Source organism: Dermacentor andersoni, chromosome 8, assembly GCF_023375885.2.
Source record: "Dermacentor andersoni chromosome 8, qqDerAnde1_hic_scaffold, whole genome shotgun sequence".
NCBI lineage: Eukaryota > Metazoa > Arthropoda > Arachnida > Ixodida > Ixodidae > Dermacentor > Dermacentor andersoni.
Genome location: NC_092821.1, coordinates 66,523,183 through 66,547,184, shown reverse-complemented (window position 1 = coordinate 66,547,184; position 24,002 = coordinate 66,523,183). Strand labels below are relative to the sequence as shown.

The 24,002-nt window shown below is 45.9% G+C and overlaps 1 protein-coding gene across 6 annotated transcripts in view; it reads right to left on the bottom strand.

Annotated features, from left to right (window-relative positions):
* The window catches only part of LOC126526431 (uncharacterized), a 148,143-nt gene that overhangs the window by 42,413 nt on the left and 81,728 nt on the right, over positions 1 to 24,002 (bottom strand). For 3 of the 6 annotated variants that reach the window (XM_072289753.1, XM_072289755.1, XM_072289754.1), the window contains 5 exons: positions 23,914 to 24,002; positions 20,052 to 20,157; positions 15,874 to 15,986; positions 12,843 to 13,062; positions 12,573 to 12,683 (listed from right to left, as the gene is read on the bottom strand). The exons of the other annotated variants lie outside the window; for them this stretch is intronic. In XM_072289753.1, coding sequence (XP_072145854.1) covers positions 12,604 to 12,683; positions 12,843 to 13,062; positions 15,874 to 15,986; positions 20,052 to 20,157; positions 23,914 to 24,002 — 608 coding nt within the window. In that variant the 3' untranslated portion in view covers positions 12,573 to 12,603. Of the gene's footprint in view, positions 1 to 12,572; positions 12,684 to 12,842; positions 13,063 to 15,873; positions 15,987 to 20,051; positions 20,158 to 23,913 lie in introns of those variants that run through there. 6 annotated transcript variants of the gene reach the window in all.

The window sequence follows — 24,002 nt, the reverse complement described above, 5'->3', positions numbered from 1 at the left end:
GAAGACATAATGCTTGGAAAACTGGCAGATCTTTATACGAAGTGTCTATCGACAGCAAGGGTCCCAGAAAACTGGAAGAATGCAGACATTATACTAATCCGCAAAAGAGGAGATGTTAAAGAATTGAAAAATTATGGGACCATTAGCTTTCTCCCAGTATTATATAAAATATTTACCAAAATAATCTCCAATAGAATAAGGGCAACACTGGATTTTGTCAACCAAGGGAACAGGCTGGCTTCAGGAAGAGATACTTCACAATGGATCACATCCATGTCATCAATCAGGTTATCGCGAAATCTGCAGAGTACAATAAGCCTCTCTATGTGGCTTATATAGATTACGAAAATGCATTTGATTCAGTAGAGATACCAGCAGTCATAGAGGCACTACGTAATCAAGGAGTACAGATCGCTTACGTAAAAAGCTTGGAAAATATTGCTACATGCGTGTGGTATTTGTTTGTTTAAACGAGGCGCGTAGGCGCCATCACTCCAGAAAAGAGGAGGAAGAACGAACTGGGCTCGCGCTGTGAATCTAACCGGTCAGCGCTGCAACCGTTGTTGTAAATATATTCTGTAAATAGTTTCTCGTCTTACTGACTCCTCCTTCGCGTAAGAATATCTACAGAGGTTCTACAGCTACCTTAATTCTACACAAGAAAAGCAGGGAGATACCTATAGAGAAAGGGGTCAGACAGGGAGACACAATTTCTCCAAAGCTATTCACTGCGTGCTTAGAATTCAGGCTATTAAACTGGAAAGGCTTAGGAGTAAAGATCGACGGCAGATATCTCAGCAACCTTCGGTTTGCCGATGTCATCGTTCTATTCAACAACAATGCAGACGAGTTACAACAAATGATTGGAGACCTTAACATGCAGAGATCTTAACATATTAATATGCAGAAGATGAGGATAATGATAAATAGCCGGGCAAAGAAACAAGAGATCAGGATCGCCAGTCGGCCGCTAGAGACTGAAGGAGTACGTTTACCTAGGTCAATTAATCACAGGGAACCCTGATCATGAGAAGGAAATTCACAGAAGAATAAAAATAGGTTGGATCGCATACGGCAGACATTGCTAGCTCCTGACTGGAAGCTTACCATTATTATTGAAAAGTAAGGTGTGCAATCAGTGCATTTTGCCAGTGCTGAAATATGGGGCAGAGACTTGAGAGCAAGTTAAGGACCGCGCAAAGAGCGATCGAACGAAGATTGCTAGGCATAAGGTTAAGAGAGAGAAAGAGAGCGGTTTGGATCAGAGAGCGAATGAGTATAGACGATATTCTAATTGACATCAAGAGGAAAAAATGTAGCTGGGCAGGTCATGTAATGCGCTGGTTAGATAACCGTTGGACCATTAGGGTTACAAAATGGGTACCAAGAGAAGGGAAACGCAATCGAGGACGACAAAACACTAGGTGGAGCGATGAAATTAGGAAATTCGTGGGCGCTAGTTGGAATCGGTTGGCGCAGGACAGGGGTGATTGGAGATCACAGGGAGAGGCCTTCGTCATGCAGTGGACATAAAACATGATGATGATGATATTGATGATGATGGAGGTGGTGGCCCCGCCCCGCCGAAAAAAAATCCTGGGTACGTGCCTGCCCTGAAGTGTGTACGCAACCATTTGCTCAAGCACAAATATGGACAGGTGAGCTAGCGTAGTTTATTTCATATATAACCTGTGCTGATTGGCGTCGATAACTCGCTGACAGAGCAGGTGCAAGCAGCCAGAAAGAGGGCAAAATTACTTTGAGCAAAAGTTGCTCAAAATTACTTTTTTTGTGCACAAAAGTAAATAAAAACTGTCACTGTGTTTGACGTTTGCTTTGTTCGTCAAAAGGAAAATGAATTAAGCTTTGACCTAAATATGTTCATAGTATTTAACTTCGTCCTTGCCACTGCTCGCAGATAACTTCCAACGCATTTGCACGTCCCATAATATCTACGGACAACTATAAAACGCACGTGTGTCAATTAAACTTATTAGGCGAAGAAGCGTTGACGGGGGTGTATCAATTCACCACAGCGTTGTCTCAAGCGACTGCTGGGCGTGATGCATTAACGTCCCTACGTCTGCACAGGCGCTCGCCGTCTTTAATTAATACACATCTTAAGAATAAGCAGCAAAAAACAAAGCCCCCGCTGAAGGGAGCACCGTGGCGCTTTTATGGGGAAAAAGTTGGTTGAAAAGCGGAATCGCAGTGCACGAGCGCTCATTTGCGGTGTAGTTGCAGCCTCTAAAGACAAGTAGACATGTCATTCAAAAGTCCTTGGCATAAAATATTGTTCGTGCAGCCAAAACACAGTCGTCAAAGAGTGAACGGCCCAGGTCAGTTGGGGAAAACGACCCACCGCAGAGATGACATCGCAGGAGTAGACGATGCGTGCTGCGTGAGATAAGCCACTGCAGCGCCGTTAGTGCACAGACACCGTGAAGTCCCCGTTACTTATGCGCGGCAGGTTTGTCACAAAATTCTGACTGCGTAGCTAAACTACAATTACCGATGGATAAGCGCCTACATGCCTGTTGGTGCAAACGACGCGGCGCAGCAGGAGCAGACGACGCGCGGCGCATGACGAAAGACGCGACTGCAGCGCCGGTAGTTTTAGTGACACCCGTTGCGGCCACGTCGGCCAATGGGCTGTTAGATACGGGACCTTTTTCTGAGCCCCCTTCGAGTTCCCCAGACCACATCGAATCGCACCACAGCTAATTGAGAAGCGCAGAAGCACGGATGCCACGTTCCAGAGGCTCGCACGGGCAAACAAGTTGAAGGCCCCCACTTCGTACGCCGCCGGTTGGGCTATTCAATGCTTGACTCTTCCAGAAAGCGAGGGGATAGCCCGGCACTGCTGGAAGTAAAGTGGGTCCCGAACCAAGACGGCTGTAATGCGCCGTGACAACCTGACGGCTGTAATGCGCCGTGACAACCGGACGGCTGTGATGTACCGGGAAGGCCTGGCAGCGACTGACCGGCCGCCTTTGAAGAGAGCATTGCACCACAGCAAGGCAAGACCGCGGGGAGCCGCCGGGTGTGACACCACCGCACGGGTGCCTACCATTGGCCGAAGGTGGCGTCATCTGAGCGGGCTCTCCCATTGGCCGAACATGACGCGCCTTCCAGAGACCGAAGGGCTTAAAAGACGCAGACCGAGAGCATTCCAGAGAGACCAGAGCAGTCCCTGATTCATCTCTCTCGAACTTCTTGCCGCGGGCCGCAGCGTCCGAGTTGCTGCCGGCCCGTAATGACTGTACGACTGTTCATTGACGTCTCACTGTATATAATGTAAAATAAACCTCCCAAGTTTTTTTTTTATCGCAAAGTCCGTCCTCAACTCCTACAGGGCTCGCATAGGGAGCTGCGAAACTGAAGTATGTCTAAGAACGTTGGTTGGAACGGCGCACCATTTGAGGCGCCCGCCGCAACAGAAGCGATTTCTTGAAGCGCCATATGCGTCGGTGTCGTGTGCCAGACGCTGCACCGACCCGCCGCGTCTTAGCACTTGTTGCATGCTGGCTCCGACGCCGCGTACCTGGTAGCTTCTTGAAATTGTGGAGCCACCGGAAACTGACCTAGGTCTAAGAGGATGGTGTCCCTGGGTTCCGTAGACGTTCACGGTTCTGGCGATACACAATTTCGGTTGGTTACTTGAACTATAACCAACGAAATACGTGGATGTTGAGGAGCTCGAAGCGGGTACTGCTGCACTCCTCGACGCCCGTGTGTGTGGTCTGACTTTAAAAGGACTGACAACCAATTATCATTGAACCCATTTTTTTTTAGTGCAATGGAAAGCTTACCGGTCAGAGTGTCTAATTATGAAGTGCTAACGCGGGAAATGCCGCGCAACATCTTTTATCAAAATTTTTCGGTCTACAGAAAGGATGTAGTCGTTCGCAGGAAGCAAGCTGAAAACAGTGATTGGTGAGCGCGATATCGATTATACACTGGCAATAGTGGGAGGCACACGACAAGTGTGGCCGTAGCTGTAACAAAGTACGATTTTGTTTATCAAGCCGATATTCCTGCGATTCATGTTTTCCCAATTGCTGAATTATTGGTGCAATAATAGCTACGTGTTTTCGTAGTTTCCTGTCCAACGTGCCGCAGTCTGAAGGAATGCGTGTCACTGAAACGCCTGAGTGGATCTAGAGCTAATCCTTAGGAGTGGAACTTACAAAAAGAAACAGAAAGCCTCACGTGTTTATTTATTACCTGTAGGTACATTGTTGCACAATATAGAACTAATTTCTCATATCGAATGGGATAAAATTTGAATAGTGCCCGAAGAGAAAAAAAAATGCAGAATACGTTTAAAATAGTTTTGAAATAGATTAGGAAAAGGCATTTGATTGCGTAGAGATACCAAAAGTCATAGAGACATTATGTAATAAAGAAGTACACATCGCTTACGTAAATACTTTGGAAAATATCTACAGAAGCTCCACAGCTACCTTAATTCTATACAAGAAAAGCACGAAGATACCTATAAAAGAAAGGGTCAGACAGGGAGACACAATCTCTCCAATGCCATTCACTGCGCGCTTGGAAGTATTCAAGCTATTAAACTGGGGAGGATTACGAGTAAGTATAGACGGCGAATATCTAAGCTACCTTCGGTTTGCCGATTACATGGTTCTATTCAGCAACAATTAATGCAGACGAATTAAAACAGATGATTGAGAACCTTAACAGAGAGTGTGAGAGTGGGGTTGAAGGTTAATATGCAGAAGACAAAGATAATGATGAACAGTCGGGCAAAGGAACAAGAGTTCAAGACCGCCAGTCAGCCTCTAGAGTTTCTGAAAGAGTACGTTTACCTAGGTCAATTAATCATAGGGAACCCTGATCATGAGTAGGAAATTCAAAGAATAATAAAAAATGGGTGCGATCGCATACGGCAGACATTATCAGCTCCTGACTGGAAGCTTACCATTATCATTGAAAAGGAAGGTGTACAATCAGTGCATTTTACCAGTGCTGAAATATGGGGCAGAGACGGGGAGACTGACAAAGAAGCTTGAGAACAAGGACCGCGCAAACAGCGATGGAACGAAGATTGCTAGGCATTAGGCACGTACCCAGGGAGGGCCGGGGGGGCCCGCTCCCCTCCCTCCTTCGAAACTAAGTGGCATACCCTCCCCCCTACCCGCGCCACCACAGCTCACACACATTTCTAAAGTACCGCCAAATCAATCTTGAGACTTGTCAGCTATCCGGCGGTCCCCATTTTGCTACCTCTTACACTCCTTTTGGATGGCGGTAGTTATCGGCATCTCCTGGGGTGTGAAAGTCAGTTTTCTCATCGATTCTGTGCCCGCGTGATTAACTCGAGATGCGTTCAGTTGTCACCATCCATTGCAACGGTCACGTGTATCGCTGTTGCTTCGTTTGTTCAACCTTCTTTGTCTAGACTGACCCAGAGAGCAGGAAAGGGATTCAATGCGTAGTCAGCTGGTCTGTATGCTCGTGGAACGAGTTTCGGCGGGAAACAACGCCAGTTGCGTTGCCAACAATGCCAATCGCATGCCTGGTTGCTTAAGGCACAATTTCTCTATGGCACCATTTTCATTAAAACTTTTACTCTATAAATCGCTCGTACGCCCAAAACTGGTATATGAATGCTCGGTGTGGGATTTTGGTCTTGAGTGTCTCATTCAAACTTTGCAATCGGTGTAATATCGCAGCCTAAGATTCATACTTCGTAACTACTCTCGTCTATCTAGTCAGTCCACCATGAAAGCTACTTTGAATATTTCTCTTCTTTCCTTAGGAAGGAAAGTGTCTCAGTGACGCTTTCACAAAATTTATCATCATGGCCATCTTAAATAAGTCTTTCTATCTGAGCCAGAGTACATTTCATCCCGTAGACATAATCTTCATAAAGTAGTCGTCCCCTTTTCTCGAACTAACTCATATTGTTACTAATTCATTCCTAAGACAAGTAACGATTGAAACCGCCTGCCCACCTCAATTGCCGAAATTACCGACATTGACTTGTTGAAACCAAGCTTCTATTGAAGCTATTGTTTATACTCAGTAATCTCCATTTTGCTGTAACATAGGTGACTGTTGTCTCTGTTTTTGTTTTCTGTGTCGTCACATTTCTGTGTTAATACATTTGTTTTTCATGCATTCCATTCCCTCCTGTAATGTCCACGGGCCCTGAAGGTATTTAAATAAATAAATAAATATATTACAACAGGGGTGTTCGCCTAGCAGCACTAGTTATAGGTTGCAGCGGTAAGCTTAAACAGGTCGTCGCTATATCGTAATGGGAAGCAAGCACTTCTCGTCGTGTTCTTCGATCTCTTGCACCAGCATACCAGCACCATGCCCACTGTTCAGTGCCTTCAGTACAATCACTCCCCACCGAAAGAGTAGCCATCCTGCCGACCTAAGGACAGGAGCACACAGGGGGGTCATGGCACTGCTTGAGCCGGGAGACGTGGACAATTTCCTGGCCCCGACGACGCTGGTCGGAAGGCGTTTCGATTGGCTCGATGAGGTAGTTGACCGCGGATGTTTGTTTCAGTACCCGATAAGGACCGTGGTACTTGGAGAGCAGCTTGGAGGAAAGGCCTGGAGGAGTAGAGGGCACCCACAACCAGACCAGCGAGCAAGGCGCAAAGCACGTAGCCGTAGTGGATGAATCGTGGCGAAGCTTTTGGCGCCACTGGTCCTGGGATGTGAACGAACGAGCGAGCGAGCTGGCGACATTCTTCGGCGTAAGCAGCCGCTCTAGAAACAGTCGTCCACTCCGAAGCATCTGGCCGGTAAGGTAGAATCGTGTCCATAGTGCATGAAGGTTCGTGTCCGTAAAGGAGAAAGAAAGGGGAGAACCCAGTGGTGCTTTGCGTGGCGGTATTGTAAGCGTAGGTAACGAAAGGTAGAATGCGATCCCAATTCGAGTGGTCAGATGAAGCATACATGGCCAACATGTCACCAATAGTGCGGTTGAAACGTTCTGTCATCCCATTAGTTTGAGGATGATATGCTGTGGTAGTGCGGTGAATGATGCGACACTCCTTTAGCAATGCTGAAAGGACGTCAGAGAGGAAAGCGCGACCGCAGTCGCTCAGTAATTCTCGAGGTACTCCATGGCGTAAAATCAGGTTTTGAAGGATAAAACTGGCGACGTCTTTTGCTGTTGCAGATGCTAGGGCTGAAGTTTCAGCGTACCGCGTGAGGTGGTCGATAGCAACAATAACTCAGCGGTTGCCGTTTGGAGTGTTGGGAAGCGGACCGTATAGGTCAATGCCGACGCGGTCGAACGTGCGCGCAGGGCATGGTAAAGGTTGCAAGGGGCCGGTGGCATGTTGAGGTGGCGTCTTGCGTCGTTGGCATATGTGGCATGACCGGACATACTGGCGAACGAAACGATACATACCGCGCCAGTAGTACCGATGCTGGAGGCGAGTATGTCTTTAATACACCAGCGTGGCCGCATTGTGGGTCGTTGTGGAACGTCGCGCAGATGTCGGAGCTGAGGTGTCGGGGTATAACAAGCAGCCACTTGCGGCCGCTTGAATTGTTGTTGCGGCGGTACAGCAGGTTATCCCGAATGATGAAGTGCGCGGCTTGGCGACGAAGCATCCGAGAGATCGGTGCTGGCGACTGGCTAGACAGGAAGTCAATAAGCGAAGAGATCCATGGGTCTTTGCGCTGCTCTGATGGCATGTCGGAAATGTTGAGAGCGAAGGCACTGCAGGTGGAAATAGACGAGTGGACAGGACCAGAGGGCAGGGGTGACCGGGATAGAGCGTCTGCGTCTGAATGCTTTCGGCCTGAGCGATAAACAACGCGGACGTCATAATCTTGTAGGCGCAATGCCCAACGGGCAAGCCGACCAGTTGGATCCTTTAGTGAAGATAACCAGCATAGGGCATGATGGTCGGTCACGATGTCAAATGGACGCCCATACACAAAAGGACGAAATTTGCCGATAGCCCAAATGATGGCCAGACATTCCTACTCAGTAACCGAGTAGTTCGCCTCGGCTTTCGTAAGGGTGCGGCTGGCATACACGACGGCGTACTCTTCGAAGCCATCCTTGCGATGTGCAAGAACAGCGCCGAGCCCGACATCACTAGCATCCGTATGGATCTCAGTTGGAGTAGAGGGATCGAAGTGTCGCAGTACTGGAGGAGAACGCGTCGCAGTTCTTGGAATGCGTCGTCGCACGCCGGGGACCAGGCTGAGAGGTCGGAACTGCCGGTGAGAAGCAGCGTCAAGGGGGCGATGATAGAGGCAAAGTTACGGACGAAGCGTCGGAAATATGAGCACAGGCCGATGAAGCTGCGAAGCTCTTTCATGGTGGTTGGTTTAGGGAACTCGGATACGGCACTAAGTTTTGTGGGGTCTGGGAGGATACCGTCTCTTGAAACTACATGGCCGAGAATAGTAAGCGTGCGAGCGCCGAAGTGGCATTTCTTCAAATTTAGTTGCAGTCCTGCAGTGGAGAGGCACGCAAGTACTTGCTCTAGGCGGCTGAGGTGCGACGCAAAGTCGGTGGAAAAAACCGCAATGTCATCTAAATAACAGAGGCACATTTTCCACTTCAGCCCTCGAAAAATGGTGTCCATCATTCGCTCGAAAGTGGCAGGCGCGTTGCAGAGGCCGAACGGCATGACAGTAAATTCATATAGCCCATCAGGCGTTACGAAGGCTGTCTTTTGGCGATCGGCGTCTGCCATTGGCACTTGCCAGTACTCGGAGCGCCAATCCAGCGAGGAAAAGAATTCAGCTCCCTGCAGACAGTCCAAGGCATCGTCGATGCGCGGCAGAGGATAGACATTTGTGCGCGTTATTCGGTTAAGGCGGCTATAGTCGACGCAGAACCGAATGGAGCCATCTTTTTTTTTTTTTTTTTTTAGCGAGGACAACCGGAGATGCCCAGCGACTGTTAGAGGGGTGCATGATGCCTCGCTCCAGCATATCGTCAACGTGCTGGTCGATGATATGGCGTTCAGCAGCCGACACACGAGACGGATGCTGGCGCGATGGTGTTTGTTGACCGGTGTCGATACGGTGAACGACTGCGGACGCTCGGCCCAAGGATGGTTGGTGAATGTCAAATGAGGAACGAAAACGTTGGAGGAGCTCGATTATTTCTGTGTGCTGCGCAGGTGTGAGTTCTGCGTCGACGCCACGAGCGAAGACGTCTACAGGGGCATCAGTCGCAGCGGGAGGAGTGACGGAACAAATCGGAACTGATGCCGTATCACCAAACATGGTGGCCGGAAGAACGCTATCGAAAGCTTAAGCGGTACCCAGGCACTCGCCGGGGAGTAGGGGTGATGGGCAGGCCGACGGATTGCACACGTAAAGGGCAGCAGAATCGTCGCAAAAAGTGACGACAGCAAACGGAAGCAGAAAGTTCTTGCGGCGCGCACAAGTGGCCGACGGGGTAAACAGAAGAGATGAGTTCGCAGCAGAGTTACATGACACAGGAACCAGAGCGGCGGAGAAAGGTGCGATATCGATGTCAGAGGTGGCAACAACTTTAGGAGAAGAATGGTCGTCAGGGTCGAAGCACGGGACTGATAACGTAAGTTCGGCACGAGCGCAGTCGATAAGAGCTTGATTGACAGATAGGAAATTCCATCCAAGAATAACGTTGCGTGAGGAACGAGATAGGACGACAAATTCTATAACATACATAACGCTTTGAATGACAACCCAGGCCGTGCACGACGCTGAAGGCTGAATGCGATGCGAGGTTGCAGTACGCAGAGAAAGAGAGGTAAGGGGAATGGTCACTTTGTTCAAATTGCGGCAAAGCTTCTCACTAATAATAGAAACGGCGGCTCCAGTGTCGATAAGAGCGTGTACGGTGACGCCGTCTACAGACAGTTCAATTTCGTTCGCCGGGGCAGAATGAGGTCTCGAAATGTTCGACGTAAACGCAATACTTGCCTCTGGAACTGCGACTGTTAGTTTTCCTCTCGGGCTGGGCTGGGTCGGCGAACCATCGGGGAAATGGATCAGCAACGTGGGGAAGGTGAGCGGCGTGCATCGGAAGGGAGGCGACTGTAAGATGAGTCCGGAGGAAGGTTAGATGGGTCGTGGCGCGGAAGTCGAGCAGGCCTGTAGCTTGAGGTGCCCCCACTGTCAGGTAAACGGGGGCTGCGACGGCGGCAGAATCGTGCTACGTGGCCCGGAAAATGGCAGAAATAGCATATTGGCCGGTTGCCAGGTGTACGCCACGGCCGAGTAGGGGACGACAATCGAGCGTGAAGGTGGCGGCGGCACATAGAAGGTGCCAGTGGCCCAGTACGCATCAGGAGCCAGAGGAGCGTAAGGCTGGGCGACAACGTCAGCGTACGTTAGCGGTCCAGCAGCAGGCTGCGGTGGAGAGGCAGATGGCAGCGCCACGGCAACTTGCGTATGAATGACGTGGCGAAGCGAAGGAGCCAAGGCTGTCGACGGCTCGGGTGTGCTGTCGCCAGAGAGAGTTGGCGTGCGACTTCCTGACGGATGAGCTGCTTTATATCCGGCATTAAAGCAGGGATATCGGCAGCGTCGCGGCCGAAAGCCAACGGTGATAGACCCGCTGTGTCCTGCTGAGCAGCGCGTGTTGATGCACGCTGCTTGCACAGCTCGTCGTACAGCTGACAAAGCTGTATGACCTCGGCAATCGTCCGCGGACTCTTCGCGACGAGCATCTGGAAGGCATGGCCATCGATGCCTTTCATGACGTGCTTGATCTTGTCAGCTTCGTCCATAGATGAGTTGACGAGAGCGAGAGCACGTCTTCAATATAACTGGTGAAGGTCTCCACCTGGTGTTGAGCTCGACCACGCAAACGTTGCTCAGCGAGAAGCCGGCGAACGGCGGGACAGCCGAAGACCTCTGCCAAAGTTGTCGTGAGAGCCGACCAGGTGGTAAAATCGTCTTCATGATTGCGGAACCATATGTTTGCCACGTCTTTCAAGTAAAAGGTGACATTTGTGGGCTTGGCGCGGTCGTCCCACTTATTATAGGCGCTTACACGTTCATATTCGGCGAGCCAGTCTTCCACGTCGTGGTCGTCTGTGCCGCTAAATATAGCCGGATCGCGCTGCCGGATGACGCCAGAACAGACGATGGCGGGGGGCACGGGAGCAGCAGCCTGGGACGGTCCCGGTTCATCCATTGCAACAGCTGGTGGTAGCGTTCGACTGCGGAGTTCCAGGATGTCGAAGAGAAACCCAGCAGCTCCACCAAATGCAACGGGGGTGTTCGCCTAGCAGCACTAGTTACAGGTTGTAGCGGTAAGCTTAAACAGGTCGTCGCTATTGGCGGCGAGGAGTTACGGAGTCGCCATCTATCGGAAGCGCCTCGCTGGCGTAGTATGAGGGATCACGCGGCGCGCTCCTCATAGGTTTTGCTGTCAGCGCTCACTGAAAACACCACACGCGAGCTCTCCTGGACATTTCTGTAAGTACTTTCGAAACTAGAGAAGTTTGTTACTGCCTAAATAATAATCTTGGGCAAACTGAAAGCACAGAATCGTTTACAGACGCTATATCTTTACCGAATACGTACAGTGAACGCTACTGCGCGCGGTCGCCGCGATGGAGTCTCCTGAACCGGCTTCTTGCGTGAAAGGTAGCCAAACGCTGAGGGTAAACTATGTGAAATATGTAGTTAGGATGGGCTGCCTCTATAACCAAATGGGGCATAACAGAATGAAGCTTCAATGCAGCGATCGCACGGGTTCGCAGCGACCGACTGCGCGTCTGCATGCATATCCGCGCACAATGTTTTGCTTTCGCTGTGAGCGCGTTTTCGCACCGTGCCATGAGCTTTAGGGCGCAGAATATGAGCATTTGACAGTATACAAGCAACCATAGTTGCGTGGGCGCTATCAGAGCTGTTCAAAATAATTTCATCCCTTACAAAAATTTCTAGTAACTTTCAATAAACTTTCTTTAGAGAAATGTTACTAGAACCTACCAACAGTCTATTGAATTTCTTTAGACCGTTTTCAAACTTCTTATGTACTTCATACCAACATCCTATCGACTATTGGCCACCGATATTGAATTGAAACCCTTTTTACAAACTTTCTTTAGACAACGAATGAACATCCTTTAGACACTAAAAGCAGGATTTACTGACCATTTTCATACTTCTTAGAAACATTTTAGTAACTTTCTGTTGACTTTCTGTTGCTCGATCTAGAAACATTTTAGTAACTTCCTGTTGACTTTCTGTTGCTCGATCTAGAAACAATTTAGTAACTTTCTGCCGACTTTCTGTTGCTCAATCTAGAAACATTTTAGAAACTTTCTGCTGACTTTCTGTTGCTTGATCTAGAAACATCCTAGCAACTTTCTGTATAGCTCGACCTATTTTAAGGGCCTAGTTTCATTCTACCAACTTTCTGTTGCTCACCCTAGAAACATTCTAGCAACTATTTTAGTATGTTTTAAATGTGCTGGTGACATTTAAGCAAATTTCTCCAGCATTTTTTTTTTATATTCTGGTGCTTTTCCAATGTAACCTTCAACATGGGTAGCATATATATATACATATACATATATGTATTTGTCTATGAACAAAACACACCAATCTTTTTGAAAACTAGCATTTATTAAAAAGATTTCAATATCCACGCGCAAGCATGGATGACAACGTGTTTTTTATTTCGCCTGTTGTGGCATCAAAATGCCTTGCTGTGTAGCCTAAGGGAAGAGAAAAAGTAAAAAGAGTTAGTTTAGCCTTATGTGTCTCAAGCTGTCAGTGTATATAGGCAGGACAGCACAAAGGAGTCATGCACAAGATCTTAAATTCAAATTACAAAATAAAGCAAACATGCTAGTTGACTGCACAGTGACACATACTCAGGATGGCATTCACTCGTCTTGGATCCAAGGCCTCTTTTTGGGCGGCACCCTTGTGGGCGTTTGAACGCCGCCCAAAAAGAGACTTGTTCTCCAACTCTTCCGAGCTGAAGAGAACTTTGAGCAGACCCCGGGCAAATCTTGACCCCGAGTTCTTCGCATCTCGCCGCAATCTTGTCAGGGTAGACTCGTCCAGTAGAATGCCTTCCCCGAGGTCCACCTGAAAACGGAAAGCAAACATTAGTTCTGGTTTTTATGCTTTGTAACTAAAGCCATTTGTCTTTCCACTGCTATAATATTCAACAAATTATAATCTTATTTAGATGGTCTATTGTAAGTCATGCTATGATACAGTAACATAGGCGAGTTTGCAACAAAAGCTGTGCTTTATACTTATAGGTCTCTCAAGCACTTCCAGTGAGTCAGGATGCAGTAGAAATGTGATGGCTTCATTCGGCATTGCTGCATCTAGCCTTTCCAGTTCAGGTAAAACTTGCGACAATTGCTGCCCCATTTTACTCTTCAGAAGTGAACAGTGTTTCATGTTTTGACTTTATTTTATGTCACACCTCAGCAGCGAAATCCAGCAATTATGTAAGCTTTGCCACCAACTCCTCTTTCGTACTAATTAGCCGTTTTTCATTTGGGGCACTCCAACTCTTTGAGCCACATGCATTAAAATAAGAACCCTTGCTTATGTCTTTTGTCTCCCAATCATGCACTGCTGCAGCAGATCGCGCATTGGTCCTTACAGCATCAACATCAGAGGTAGCTCACCATGCTATAGTGGCTTACATGAGTATGGTATCGGAAGCGTATGCGAGATGGAATGCCAGGCTGAATGTATCTTACAGCCTTTGAAATAATGGTGTTGAACTTGGCTAGGTGCTACCAACACACCTTTCATTTTAATTAACCAGTTTTTCATTTGGGGCACTTCAACTCTCTCAGCCACACAATAAAACAAGAACTCCTGCTCCTGGCTTCAGCCCATTTGTTCGTATGTCTTCTGCTCTCCCAATCATGCACTGCTGCAGCAGATTGCGCATTGGTCCTTACAGCATCAACATCACAGGCAGCTCACCATGCTAGTGGTTTGGATGAGTAAGGTGTCGGAAGGGTGTGCCAGATGGAGCGTCAGGCTGAAATTATCTTACAGCCTTTGAAATAATGGAGTTGAACTTGACTAGGTGATCATCATTCAGCATTATACAAGATTTCTGCAACATATTGCACCGCACCGGTTAGTACCAACAGTGTTTCATCCACATATCAGTGTACTTTTTGCATGTGCAGCATCTACTTACAATCACGTCACAAATGTTCTAGGCTCGTGCAGACTAGCTAGTTCACATGGCACACTCAGGTGGTTAGCAACAGCCAAACTTGCACGTGTGTGTGCAGTACTGCTACGGGCAGATTAGCCTTACAAGTTGGCAATTGGCATGTCATAGAGCACATGCCATTTTCAGACGAGAATGCCTACATACAAAATAGGCCTGTGCGTTGGGTTGTTGAAGCCCAATTTGACAAGTGCTTTGGGCACAAGGACTCAGCATATGCCTTGAAATACTAAGGAGAAACACTAAAGTATGACAGAACATCATGTTTGTCTCTCCATATACGAAATAAGCAATTTGTACCATACGATGAAGCTTGTGAAACCAAAGGCAACGTAAAGTGTGTGGCGATGCCACGAACTTTGATTGCGGTTAGCCACATACACTGAGCTGTTGATCACTATAGGAGGGTTACATTGTCTTCAAAGAACAGTAGTCGACCTAGAAAAAACAGGACCGTTCGTTTGGAGAATAAGCAACCAAAACATGCAAAAATGAAGCAGAGCCTGGTATATTACATGCTCTCTTTACCATGGCCATAATGAGGTGCGAAGTTCAGAACAAAGAAGTTTGGTTTCATTTTCTTTAACCAAAGTTTTGCTGCCAAATAAATGAAGAAAATATTTTTGGAGGAATAAATTATACGACTAAGGTGTTTTAATGTTTCCATTTAGTGTCCGTGTTGTGAGGGGGGCCAGGAGCTTCTGAAAGTCGTGTTGCTTGGTTCCGAAATGAAGTAGCTCCATTTTTGTATAGAAGCAGAATTAAACGCATCTGCAATCAATGTAATGCAAGTGTTGAAGTAGTACTGCTGCACAGAATATGAACTGTTATATGTAGGAATTGTACAGTTGTGAGAACTGACCTAAAAGAAGCAAAGTAGCCATAAATCAGTTGCAGTACGGATATTTGAAGTTTAGGACAACCAGAGCTACACTAACTGCCAATAAATGTGGTGACATCACTTAAGCTTTACACACAACATTAAAGGCAAACTTGAAAGATCCTTCAAACACTATTTTTTGTTAATGATTTTACATTTAACAAAAATTGAAGTGATTCGCACTAGACCTAGCTGCGCAGGCTGCTCGGCTATAGGATATCCATCTTAATAGTGTCTTACAAATAGTCTACTGCACTGTATTTTACAGATAACTTCTGAACAGGTCCTTAGAACAAATGCTACATATTGAAGAAAGTCGTGGACAAATTTGTCAAATTCTATATTTTCTGGCTAGTACACTTGAGAGAGAGAAATGAGATGAGAAAGGCAGGGAGATTAACTAGAAGACAGATATTCAGTTTGCTACCCTAGCTACACTGGGGAACGAACAAAGGCAGAGTGAAATTAAATGCACATGGTGCATTACAAGTGAAGGCTATGTGCATTTTAAAGGAATGTTCCACATCCACACTTGCACTACAATGAAGAGTACAACATGTGAGAGATTGCAGTAGCTGCTCCATGCAGAAGGCTTTCCTAATAATAAAATGAAAAGCAAGGCTGTGTGCATTTTCTTCTAAGTAATAATAGTTCTGATAAGATAAAATGACAGAAAGACAGCTAATATATGCTGTACTTGACTGTAGAAAACATGAAATTGACCCTTTGAGCTTTTGCTATATCGTAATTTCCACGGGTCAATCACGCACACAACAGTCTGCCCCAAGAAATCGCATCAGCTTCTTACTTTTGGTGCTGACACGACTGTGCCAGGCTCAACACTACCGCCACCAATGGCACCACTGGCACCAATTGTCTGGTCAAGAATGTGCTTCAATCTTCGCACCATCCTTGAGGAATCTGCAAAAAAAAAGAAAGCAAAACTATAAAAAGTGATTTGTACCTTGGTTGAAGGTGCGCATGTTGATCTGACTAGGCCGGCCAGTTCTTAAAGCGATTCACTTGCTGGTGACGCTGTTCCTAGTGATTACAGCTGCAATGCCCCTTTCTACCTCAATAATTTCTGACACTGGTTATTCATGCAGTAGCACAGAATCACATGGACAAAAGAAAGAAACGGGACACAGTGCTAACTATCAACTGAGTGTTTATTGCACGAGAGCAGATATATATATCACTGTACAAAAAAAGGAAGACACAAACAAACCCAGCAACATGAACCCACACAGGCAGCTAATGTGACAAAAACAACATTTCTCTCTCCAATAAGGAGACTGATGGGCAACTAACACAATCCCTATTCCTCATCTCTGCAGCTTCTACTATTTCTGTGGTGAGCTGGTCAGGGTGTCTGGCCAACGATTGAATGCAATAAAACAGAGGCTTGCATCTGCAGTGTGCGCAATGTCCGGCAAGGTCGCCTGATAGGGCCGGTTTTTCAATGTTGTTCCTGTGCTCACGTAATCAATTGTTGATGCATCTACTTGTGTGTCCCACATACTCTGCCACAGCCCCAACGGGATGCAGTAGACCACCCCTTCAACACAAGAAACAAATGGTTTCCGGTGGGTCTTGTTGCACCCATGTGGCTTGCGTGTATCTCTGTTTACACTCGTGCACAAACTAGACAGCTTCGAAGGAGCAGGGAAACCGATATCTACACCGACACATTTCCCGAACTTTCTCAGATTGTCACTAATCTCATGTAGGTAGGGCAAGATGATTACAGTCGAACCCGGCTACATCGAACTCGCAAGAAAACGCCTATCAGTTCGATATAGAGCATAATTCGATATAAGCCTGGTAAATAATTGGATGTCATAAAAGCACATACCATTTATAAAATCACTTTATTGATGGAATTAGCTTAGTTTCGCATGATAACAGTCAAACCCAACTAATCGAACAATTTATGGTCGCGGTATAGTTACAGTGAGTATATATAGAAAAAATTACGCTTACATCTAACAAAAATAGCAGCGACTCTTGATATATTGAACGTCAAGCGGCGGGAAAATGCCCCCAGAAGTTTGCTTTCCCTCGCAGTAGCGGGGAAACCCGGCGGCGGCGCTCCATCCAACCGCTCTCCCTACCGTGACCGCGCTGCCTCTGGCGAGCCGTCGACACCCCCCTGCAAAAAAATTATCCTGGCCCGCCCGCAGCACTTGCTCAGACAGCCAATAAGAGGCTCTTGTGTCCTCGTCGTGCAAGATGGCGAAAGTGCGAATTGTGTCATTGCTTTTCTGGTTCACTGTGTTTGCGCCTTGTCCCGCAGTGTTGCCGTGATGAAGCGGCAAAATTTGCCTTTCGTCGTGAAGCTCGAAATCGTAAATCGGGTCGAATGTGATGAGAAGTCGGATGTCCCCGCAGCGTGCAAGGTTCCGAGGAACACCCTCAGCACGATTGGGGGTAAAGCGACCAAACTCGCGACCCGGTGCTCATGGCGCCCAATGCGTACGCATGGCCAGGTACAAGTGGTTCTTCATTTGTACTGGGTTTCCCCACCACCACAAGGGAAAGCCAGCTTCTGGGGCCATTTTTCCGCCGCTTGACGTTCGATATATCAGGAGTCGCTGCTATTTTTGTTCGATGTAAGTAGAATTTTTTTTATATATGCTCATTGTAACTGTACCTTGTCCAGAAATTGTTCGATATATAGAATAATTCTACATAAACGGGTTTGATACAGTCGGGTCCGACTGTACTTTCTTTTTTACTTGTGTCACCTGGTCAGTGGCATTGCGAATTTCATTCTTTTCTTTATTATGCTGCCTGCCACGGTGGTCAATACATGCGATGAGTAACTTGCACCTAACAGATATGAGACTTTGTACTGAAAACTTCTCTGAACCAAGTGCAGGCTGGACTTCAAAAGGGTGTTTTTGAAGCACAAATTGATAATACCTCACTTCACTAGCTTTGAATGAGGTGAGTATGCGAGTACGAGTTTTTTGCCTCTAGGCTCGTAAAACCAACAAGAGGCAAAAAACCCATCCTTGCATAGTCATCAGCTCATTCAAAGCTAGTGAAGTGAGGTATTGTCAACTTGTTCTTCAAAAGCGCCCTTTTGAAGTCCAGCCCACACTTGGTTAGGAGAAGTTTTCAGTACATAGTCTCACATCTGTAAGATGCAGGTTACCGTTGCATGTACTGACCACCGTGGCAGGCAGCATTCTAAAGAACAAAATTTGCAATGCCACTGACCAGGTGACAGAAGTAAAAAAGAAAGTAATCATCTTGTCCCTTCCTACATGAGACTAGTGACAATCTGAAAAAGATTGGGAAATGTGTCAGCGTAGATATCAGTTTTTCTGCTCCTTCGAAGCTGTCTGTTTATGCAGAAGGGTAAACGCGGATACATGCAAGCCACGTGGGTGCAACAAGACCCACCGAAAACCATTTGTTTCTTGTGTTGAAGGGGTGGTTTACTGCATCCCATTGGACTGTGGCAAAGAGTTGTGGGACAGACAAGTAGATGCATCAATGAGCGATTACGTGAGCACAGGAACGTTGAAAATATAGCCCTATCAGGCCACCTTGCCGGACATTGCGCACGCTGCAGATTCAAGCCTCTGTTTAATTGCATTCGATCGCTGGCCAGACACCCTGACCAGCTCACCAGAGAAATAGTAGAAGCTGCAGAGATTAGGAATAGGGATTGTGTTAGTTGCCCATCAGTCTCCTTATTGGAGAAAGAAATGTTTTTCTCACATTAGCTGCCTGTGTGTCTTCATCTTGCTGGGTTGATTTGTTTGTGTCTTCCTTCTCCCTTCCTTTTTTGTGCAGTGATATATATATATCTGCTATTGTGCAATGAACGCTCAGTTGATAGCACTGTGTCCCGGTTTTTTTATTTCGTCCATGTGTTTCTGCAGTACTGTGTAGATAATGTCATACCAACTAGTCCACCTGTCTGTCCTGACAGCACCTTTTTCATAATAGCCTTCATTTCTATACAATGCGTAGTGTTGTGCCATTTGAAAATTTCAAGTTTTCTAACACTGCAGGTAATGGTAATGTAAACTCAAAGTTCAAAAATACAAAAGTTTACAGCTCCATCATACTTTCTACACTCTTTACAGACTTCTACATTGCCAGACAATTGGAAAGTGGTTATGGTGGTTCCGCTACATAAATCTGGCAATGCGCATCATCCTTTCAACTTAAGGCCAATATCTTTAAACAGGACAGCCTGCAAACTTCTCGAACGCATTCATTGAAACCTGCTACATTTCTTAATTTATTTCCTTCTTCCTTGCTCGGATTTATTGGCAGCATTTGCAGTGAGCAGAAATGTTGTTTTGATTGTGTGGAAGCCATGTAATGTCACAAACATTGTTGAAAAGCAACTCCACTACAGCTCACACCCTAGCACGAAATCTGCGGGATACATTGCGATGGACGATTAGTCACCAGCTGGCTTATACTGGCAATAATGTAACTGCCTTCCTTGTGGTTCGGAATAGCATGTCTACTGAGGTGAAGACATGCATGCTTGTTGATGACTACAAAACTATATCTACACACAAAGTTAACAAGGTTGAGCACAATTAATACAAGCAATAATTTACCCCAAGAGGATTCTATCGCAATGGCAAAATAAGTGTGGCAAGCAGACTCTGAGTGTCGAAAAATAACCTGTGCATTTCTAGCAAGCAGCATCACGTTAAAATGTAATTCACCTTTACTTGGATAAACACTGGACATTTTTTTACAACATCCATTATTCTTCAAAAATTGCCTGTTGGGAATACCACAAGTCTAGCTCTTCAACTGGATTACAGACAATGCTGGGCATGTTTTCGAAAGAACAGGCACAGCTCTAAATACAATGCAGGAGGGGGCCTTCATCCCTTAGTGATTTTTGTTGTGCTCTTGATGGTGGCCACTTACAATAACTTCAGAGAAGACTGCAGCACTTTTACAGCGATGTTACCTCAACATTTAAAAAAAGTGTGCACTTACCAAGGCAGTCCCGAGCTTGCTGAAGCTGTGCTTTTGTTTGCCGCAGCTCACTTTCCAGCCGCTCTACAGTGGCCTGCAGTTCTAATATGACCTTGGCCTGGTCATCCTGAAAGTGTAGAGTGTGTAAAAAACCAGTGGCATGAAATGCAAACAGCATTTTCTGGCTTCAGGCACTATCATAAAATTCTAAGCAAGTGCTTCCCCCTTTACTTTCGAGCGATTTGAAATGGTCACTAACATCCGAGCAAGCACTCCTCCCTTTCTTCAGCCAGTCCACCACTTCATGCATTTTCGCTGGCAGCACAGTTTTTTTGTGAACTTTTTACGAAATTGCATATTAAATTACATAAAATGACGCAATTTACTAAGAAACAAATTTACTGTTTAGCTGCATTTCTGCCGAGGCCCGATAGTTCACAAAAGCCAAGTATCTGTGTAGCCATAGCCTTCATCAGTCGCCATTTTGGTCAAACGGGCGAAGTTTTCAAATGCAAATGAAGCGCAAGACACATGGTGCAATTTTGCATGCAATCCGTTGTACGATGGGTTGGAGTCCGACTTGCAGCATGTGACAATATCGGACACGTGACACGCATGAGTGAGTGGAGCATAGCTCTGTGCAAAACCAGCGCCCCTGCATGGACGCTTTGAACGACTTCGCAAATAAAGTGAAAACAAATGTGTCTGCACAGCTTTCTCATCTTAAACAAAAGATGCCAATATAAACGTGACTTGTGAAAGCCACATCTGCAGTGTCGAATCCGTTCACAGCCGCCAATGACAAACAGCTGGCAGGTCTAACTCACTGGGCCGTCGAATTGGAGACCTGTGGCGCTTATGACAGGACTGCATGCAGCTTGTAATAAAGCGCCATGTTGGTCAGCACGTGTGCGCAATCATGCTGCTCACACTGTTCGTATCTGAATTTTACTGTCTCGTCCCCTGCACGCTATTCATTGCTACTTAAATTGCAATACATTTGATTTTGTCGAAGCCCATGGAAGCGAACCAGCAAGCCAGGCTAGCCTGCGATCGCTGGGAGAAGACAGTATAGGCCTAGCCCACTAGATCTGGGACTGACAGCTCTTCAATTTCGGTGCGCGACCAAGCAAGGCCACAACGCCCCCTCGCACAAACTTTCTTGGGATATCTTTCCCAGGGGGGAGGGGGGGGGATGCTTGCTCGGAATTTTACGTATGTAAAATGTATTCACTATGAACCACACTTTGAAATCTGTCAGCATGCCAAAAATTTTAAATAAGGGCTTGCTTAGAACTTGGCTTTGGTTCCTCCCATCACTATACATCACACAATAAAGAGCAGGTGTTCCAATAAATACATAATTTCTTTGCATTGAATAAGCTATAGTTTGTTTCACAGCCATTCAAACAGCAGCACATACAGAAGCGCCAGAGAGAGCAATGAATGTTAAGCAACGCCAGAACTGCTGCAGTCCCTCAGTTATCCACCATTACAAATCATATGGGCCACTTAGTATAAGCCGCTCTTCAATGAAAAAAAAGAGTCAGTTAAAATTTCACCGCTCTGTGCAGAATAAAACAATTTTGTCTGAATGTATATTGCCACCCGCGCCACGCAGGACATTTGTTGCAGCGACACTAAATGGCCACTCGCCTCATCCGCGACACTTTTCGGAGGCGGCAATATGGTGCGGCGATACACTGCTTCTATTGTAATCACATCAACACTGAAATTCATCGCAAAGGTGATACAGACATCTTTAGTTGTGCCACAATTTTCATGTACATAAATACCCAAGAAAGCGGTAGATTGGGTGGCAGCCAGCATAGCGCAATTAGTGGAGCAGTGCACTAAACATGAAAAGGTTGCGAGTTAGGTCCCCAGCAGCAGCAAGCAATCTTTCCTCCATTTCATTAATCTGAAATACCATCATTAAACAAATGAAAATGAACAGTTCATTTTCCCTATGCTTCTCTTGGCATCGGTGTCCCTTCTACTTCCTAAGTTTACTGAGCCCATCTATCCTAAATTCTTCTCTGGTTTTTTTATTAATAGGTTACGTGCTTGGACAGGGTTATTAACTTGTTAACATAAAACTGTAGATGCCATAATGTAATAAAATGAAGCCAGCCAACTCTTATGACATATACATGCGCTAGTAATGAGATGTGAATGTGTTTGAATGGCTGCAAAGTGCTCATATATCTTTTGCAATTTCTTACTGCAAAAACATCCAGAGCAGGCAAAAAGTAAAACTAATGCAGAGAAGTAATACACACACTCACTAACTCTGATATACAGCAAAGACTATAGTATGCAGCATTGAATCAGGCAGCACCCTCTTTCCTTCAGTCGACACTCTGTCAACCAGTCTTCTGCACTAAACAATGTGCAGTAGCAGGAAAAGTTTAAATGCTTTGCTCGCTAACATAGAGCTGTTCTAATTTAGCAATGCATCTCATAGCCTCCAATGCGCAGTACAGAGCTAGTGTGATGAAGATGGACCTCAATGTGTTTTGCCACACATTTCTTGGATATTTCTTAAAAGTGGTGCTTGTCTGAATTTCCACCACTTGCATATTTGGGTTCTGGCCTGGTTTATTTTGACAAGAACAGCATGCCTTAACATTTGCAAGCAAAATAGGTTTTAGTAGCCCACAGCCATTTACTTGCCAATTAATCTGTAATGGAAGTTCCAGACATCCACTACACTTAAGGCCAACAAAGCTCATCAGTCTGTATTGGATCCTGCATTTCTCATTAATAAAGAACAGCTGTTGCTAAACAGACTACGTGCGTACACAAGGACCACTGTACAGGCACAAGAAAAATGCCTTGCTAGTCAAGTGCAGCAGGTATCAAATCCATGCAGTAAGAGCCACTTGCAAAAATATTCTATAAAAAAATAAGAAGTAATTCTTGTGTTCTAACAGTACCTGTGGCTCTTGAGCTGCAGTTAAAGGGCCACCAAAGAGTAACAATAAATCAGTTGCACTCGTAAGGCATTCTTTAAAACTGAAATTTGACAAATCTTGCAGTCATGGGTTGGCTATTAGAAGCTAAAATACCGGTCAAAGTTTCAATTTTTGAATTTCATGGTGAACACCGTACCTGTACATTAGTGTGACGCCACAAATTTCAAAGCATCTCTTTGTATTTAGACCGTACTGGCTTAGCGAAAATTTCTAAAACATGATATGGTTAATCTTTTATCTCCTTTAGAGCACTATGTTGCCTTACTTTCCCCGACAAGCAATTAACTAGGCCGTCAACATCGATGAAGTAATGACAAGCTTCAAGGTGGCGTGGCCATCCGTGTTTCCTTTTAAGGCAATTTCTGGCTTATTACTACTCTTCTCGCAGTAGGAGTGGCACTTTTTTTTTATATTGCAGAAATATGCCATCTTCCCTTTTAACGTCCTTTCTGGCTTACCGCTCTATTCACAGTTGGAGAGTCATTTTCTGGTATAGTAGAAAGCTAATTTGCTAATGCAAGTGATATCATTTTTTTTACTCTCTTTAAAGAACACAGCAGTAATTAGATAACCCAAAGTTCAAGCATGGCGAGAAACTTGAAAGTCTTAGTTGGAAAGTTACAGTCAGCGGCGCTTCATTTAAAAATAAATTTTTCAGAGGATTAGGTGGAATGCAGTAGACCACTAGTATGATCCGAAGCCACAACGACTACCTGTCCAATGCTCTAGTAAATCTGTGCCAACTGCTGTTTGATCTGTGAGTGTTGTTTTCACTCTTACAACCACGGCTCTAATGCTGCAACTGCTGTTCCTTGATAGCAACAGATTACAGGTGGTGTCTGTAGCACATACGTTACAGGAATAACAGTTCACAGGATTTGGAGTTTTTTAAAAACTATGTTTACCCTGTCCTCGCTCTCACTGTCTTGGGTTGAAGCGGAACCATGTGCTGCCGCACGGTTGTTCCGCTTCTTTTCCATGGAGGCAAGGCTCC